This window comes from Micropterus dolomieu, unplaced genomic scaffold (genome assembly GCF_021292245.1).
Source record: "Micropterus dolomieu isolate WLL.071019.BEF.003 ecotype Adirondacks unplaced genomic scaffold, ASM2129224v1 contig_535, whole genome shotgun sequence".
NCBI classification, from domain to species: domain Eukaryota; kingdom Metazoa; phylum Chordata; class Actinopteri; order Centrarchiformes; family Centrarchidae; genus Micropterus; species Micropterus dolomieu.
The window spans coordinates 3352-8983 of NW_025729525.1; the positions used below are offsets into that span (position 1 = coordinate 3352).

At 39.7% G+C, this 5632-nt stretch overlaps 1 protein-coding gene across 1 annotated transcript; it reads left to right on the top strand.

Annotated features, from left to right (window-relative positions):
- Positions 1-2943: 2943 nt before the first annotated feature.
- Positions 2944-5367, top strand: LOC123964100 (vesicle-trafficking protein SEC22b-B; the record flags this gene model as incomplete). Its single annotated transcript, XM_046041208.1, has 3 exons — positions 2944-3179; positions 4996-5105; positions 5207-5367. Coding segments are annotated over exons 1-3 (346 nt in total), but the record flags the coding sequence as incomplete, so codon positions are not given.
- Positions 5368-5632: the final 265 nt, after the last annotated feature.

Genomic DNA, 5632 nt, shown 5'->3' on the forward strand with positions numbered 1-5632 from the left:
TATGCCACCCATAAAACTTAGCCACCACTTATGGCTTCTACAGCTGGGTAGCTGTCTTTCGTCTAAGTTATTTTACACAATGTATGTTCAAGTCATGTTTTGTCATGAGTCATGAGTTTTCTAATATAACATTTGGATTCCAAACAAGTGCAGCGAGTAGCCTGTGCATGTTCTACAACAGCCTTCACCTCAGGCTGCCTGTTGTTGTGAACTGCAGTAGTCCTCTGTGAGGACTGTGTGTGTGTATGTGTTTAGTATACTCTGAATCAGGGTGCAGTGAGTTCATTGGGTCAAGTAAAGGTCATTACAGTGCTCTTTATTGTCATTTTGTCAGTGCTTTCTATAACAATTAGCCAATGTTTAGTCTGTGCGGTTGAAGACAGTTAAAAGTTAGTGTCCTTTCCTATTAGCAAAGCATCAATTCCAACAAAATGTGTTTTCACTTGCATGTAAATATGTGAGTAGTTTGCAATGAGGGAGTCACCTGGCCGTCCTCAGTTGAGTTTCAGTTGCCTTATTGTGACTGAACTTGACTCCCTGCCCTGCTCATATAAACCTGCAGCTGGTGTGATGTTAACAGATGGAGCCTGCAGAGAGAAAAGATGATATAGGGTGGCACTTTGATTATCCCCACGAGGACTCTGGGTTGTTGGGGGCAGGGGGAAAAATGAAACAATAGAACATACAAAATATAGTTACACAGCAAAAAGTGATTCAAAAGATGCAAAACTGAGGGGTAACAGATCACTGCTACATACAAAGAAATACTGTATGAATACAGTGTTTAGAGGATGTCTAAATCTTGTTCCACTTTCTGTTCACATTGTTCTGGTGTCCTCGTAGCTCTCTTCAGACACACGTCCTTCACGCCTCATATCCTGAAAGTGCGGTTCTTATAGAGGAACAATCGTGGCAGTATTATTATTAAGGATTTGATTGGATCACAAATGGCTACTTGGTCATGACCTATCAGTAAGAGGATAATATAATCAATATGCCATGCATTGCACCCTGATTGAGTAAATACTGATTATATAGTGACGGATGGTGTGAAACTTCTATAACCTATTGTGAAAACTTTTTACTTTAAAGACTGGATTTTTATTAAATATCTTATGGAGGGATACACACTTTTGGTATTTTATCTCATTCCTGTTAGCTCACGCCATTGGCCATCTCGCCATTTCTGTCTCCTCGACTCCTCGATCGTGTGACCCGGAAATCGATCTCAGCACGCCATCTTGAAGGACATCTCAATTCTTAAAATGCACATCGAGGAGGCTTGCTGGAGGAGCTATAAGCGAGGATACATCGCTGTATCCTTTGCGGAAGTCTTTTCAGCCGCTGTGATGTTTACAAGAGGCATGACAAGAGGCCTTTCTCCTGGACTCGCGATCCTCGGCATTTTAGTCCCGCCCACTCGAGATGCGAGCTCGAGGAGGAGACGCCAGGAGAGAGGAGTCGAGGAAACGGGCGTTTAACGAAATAAGATGTCCTTTCCTCAGAGCCCTCATTTTAAAGCGATGTTATTCCAACAGTAGAGTCCTGTAATGACAGCTGTAATTGGGACTATATGAGATAGTGTGTCATTTTGTAAAGGGACTGATGATGAAACTCTTACCTCATCAAGCTGAGGGCTGTAATGATCTCTTGTTTACAGGCAAAAGGCGCACCGCAAAAAAAGTGGTGGGCCTAGTCTACTGTGTAGCCTAGTGAATGATCAGGCTGCTCTAATCTGACTGTTTTCAACAGATGCTGTAATGTTTATTGGAACCTCGAGATGTTTCTCGCTGGCCTATGTGCCTAGAGCTCAGATTATTTCTCCTTACTCCATCTGACTTTTCAAAAGCAGTTGTTTTAAAATATAGGATTATCAGTGCATCACTGGAAACCTAAATGATAAATCCTGAGCAATTCCTTGAACTTGCCTCCTCTTTTTACGAGATGACAAAATGCTGCTGTGTCTGTAATATTGCACATTTGTGACAGAGGTAATGCAATGTTTGTCCAATGTCCAATTAGTTCAACAGCAGTTTTCTCAAATAACTGCTAGAACACAATCTGTTTAAATAAAATAGATTCAATACCATAAGGAAAGGGGATGAGGGGAGTCATTTTCTTCATATTGTAGAGAACGCTTATCGCTCTTAAAAGTGCACAATGCTGCCCTCTGCTGCAGTTTCACATCTACAACTACTAGATAAACTGAGTCATACTGATCTTTGGTTGGACAATAAATGATTACTGAAGCAAGAGTGATATCATTCTGCACAATAAGCTGAAAGGAAATGGAAACGTGTCCTAAGTAAGAATTTAGTAAGTATGTCTTGTGGACATGGCATAATGTCCTTCCTTGAGAAGCTAATTATGTTACTATCACTTTCATATCAAGGCTTTAAAAAATGGCCTTAACTTGTCATTGTCATACTTTCTTTACGAGACAGGGCAAAATGTCTGTCAAATATTTACATAAACATATTCACATATTTGCAGAAATAATGGATCCAAAAACCCAGACTCATTGTAATTTTTACCGTTATCAAATAAACATTTTGTAAATGATTTTAGGATATATGTATAACTCTTTACATAAGATACATATAGTACATTCGTATTTTGTTTAACTAAAGTCAAGTCATTGTTTATTATTTTCAATTAATTATCCTAATTAAATTATCTTGATTAAAGTTCTACTTATTATCTTTTTCCTGGTGCTTTCAGTCGCCTCTTACGGTCTTCCCCAGTGGATGGACACATGAGATAAGATGGAGTGACCCCTGAGGGAATTATTTATTTATTTATTTTACGTCTAGGAGCCTAATAGTGCCCATGTAGTCATAATAAATCCACATGAGCTGTGAGGAGGATAGTAATAATACACTGGTTAAATAAAGGATGCAGTCGAAGTGTTACGGAACTGTGTTTGTTGTTCGTCATAACAAGAGGACGGACTTCTTTAGCTGTGACACACAAAGCTGTAGCGTTTCCGGCCAGCTCAGCGCATCAGCACTGAGGTGTTGTCAGTTTACAGCCTGTCAAACGCTGGTACCAGCTACCTGTAAGACTTTAGCGGGCAGCAGAGAAACACCCGGACACTGAGGAAGATGGTGCTGCTGACGATGATCGCTCGGCTGGCTGACGGACTGCCGCTGGCCGCCTCAATGCAGGAGGACGAGCAGGTTAATTTTAAGCTGTTTTGTCCCTGTGGTTGCTAGCTGTCTGTTATCGCCACTTGCTTCTGCTGTAAATGCGTTTAGTAGTACAAACGCTTTAGTGACACGTTAACTAGCTGCTGTAGGCCTGTCTACCTGTAACACTAAACCCGCCTGTTATTTACCTAAAGTAAACGACTGGCTCCTCAGACGCTCCCTGTGTTTAAACCCTGACCTTATTCAGATCCTGTTCCAATTAATTTCAGCATTGCACAACTTCACCAGTAGGGTTTGTGAAGTTTGGTGGTCTGCTGCAGCTATAGAGTCAAGACACAGTCCAATAAATGTGCATTACACAGTCAGACATGTCTACGTGATGTGCCAAAATCAAAGAGGGCAGCGTATTATGCTCTTTATCAGCATTGATTGCAGAATTAAGTCAATGATTCCTGATTAAAGGCACTGTTTGACTTTTTTTTTTTTTTACCAGATTAGAGCCTGACCAATATGTTTTCTTCTGATTTCAACATGTCATATATGTATCTGTTGGCCAACAAGCAAGGTTCAAAATTAGCCCCAGCCAGCAGCCAAATGCTGGTAAAACATGCAAATGGCTGGTAGATATGTACTTCACTCACCAGCCCAAAAAAACAATCTGGTGAGTGGCTGGTACACTTTGGACATTAAGTAGCCATTTAGCCGGTGGACAAAATAGTTAATTTTGCACGCTGCCGACAAGTAACAAGAAATAAGTTATACAGACAGGTCAAAGATGTGTTTGTATTTTTCAACCATAAAATGTTCTGCTCAATAAATATCTTGCTAGTAACCAAATTAAGGGGGTTATCTTGTCAAAAATGTTTGCTTATGTTATGTGTTCATGTTAAAAAAAATGAAACCAGCTGATGTATTGTTAATGGGGTTTTTTTAACTCTCAAATATCAGACTGTCTTAGTGGCCGAATGGTTTTTGATATTCGCCTCAAAACTCCAGTATCTCATTTTTATGTTGGCAAAGATGCTGTTGATCATTTACTGATGATGATTGACATTTTATTGTTATATTTCTGTTAGCAGTTTTGATTGTAAGATTTGTTTTGATGAGACAACCCAGGTTTCTATTTCATGACTCCAAAGTCACCTCCTTATTCAATTATTCCACATCTGACGTCACAAATGTTAGGGTTTTCCTAGTGGTTACTGGATTTAGAAATAACACAAACATAACCGTAACATATGCAAAAACATGTTGAAATGTGAAGTTGCTTCATTATGTGATATTGAGCATGACTTGCCAGGAGTCTAACATCTTTCCCTCACTCTCTTGTTTGCTTTCAAAAAGGGAAGTGAAAAGGTTTGTGTCTCTGCTCTGTGCTTCGTCATACATGTCTCTGTGATGCTACTGTGTTTCTGTAATGAATCTGTCATTTGCTACAGTCACCAACACCCAAGAAATGAATACCACCCACCAGTTTACCACTAACAACTTCATTGCCTTCAGACTCAGATGTAGCATCACACTGCTTAGTCTGTCTGTAGTCTTTTATGCCAACTATTTATATTCAGCACACTTTGAAGGGCAAGACATTGACACTGTTAAAGAAAATAGTGTGAAATTTGGGCTTTAGATGGTTGCTATTTTTGTCTTGCCAAACACTTAAGCAAGTAACCACACTCAGGTTGTATCATTTATGTCTCTTCCAGTGGTAACATAGTGAAATTCGCTTGTGAACAAACATCAATGTCTTGCCCTGGTCAAACACCATATTTTCTGTGTGAGATGCGAGGGAGATCATGTAGTGACTGGTGGTGGTTTTTTTTGCTGTTTTTATTTGTCTGTTCAGTTGGGTCGGGACCTTCAGCAGTATCAGAGTCAAGCTAAGCAGCTCTTTAGGAAACTCAATGAACAGAGTCCCACACGCTGCACTTTAGAGGCTGGCTCCATGGCATTTCAGTGAGTATGAAAATAAACATGATTTTTCTAACATTGAATGCACAGTAACATACCAACTTCATGTGTCAGATCTTCTCAAACCGTGATGTTCTTTCTTGCAGCTATTGTATAGAGAAAGGAGTGTGCTACCTTGTGCTGTGTGAGGCCAGCTTTCCTAAGAAGCTGGCCTTTGCTTACCTAGAAGACCTGCAGGCAGAGTTCCATGAGCAGCATGGAAAGAAGGTCCCCACAGTTTCCCGGCCATACTCTTTCATTGAATTCGGTAAGAAGAAAAGAGAGCCAGGGGCAACTGATTTACTGCTCTCTGTGCTGAAATGTTAAAGCATGTTGCTGTTTTGATGTCAGTGGTTGTAGCAGTATTTGCTTGTAATTTGCTTGTTTCAAATGCATGAGTGACCCTTCATATGTGGTGTATGTATGTATGTGTGTATGTATATATATATATATATATATATATATATATATATATATATATATATATTAGTTGTGATGATACATTACATCTATACATGATGATAGATTACAGT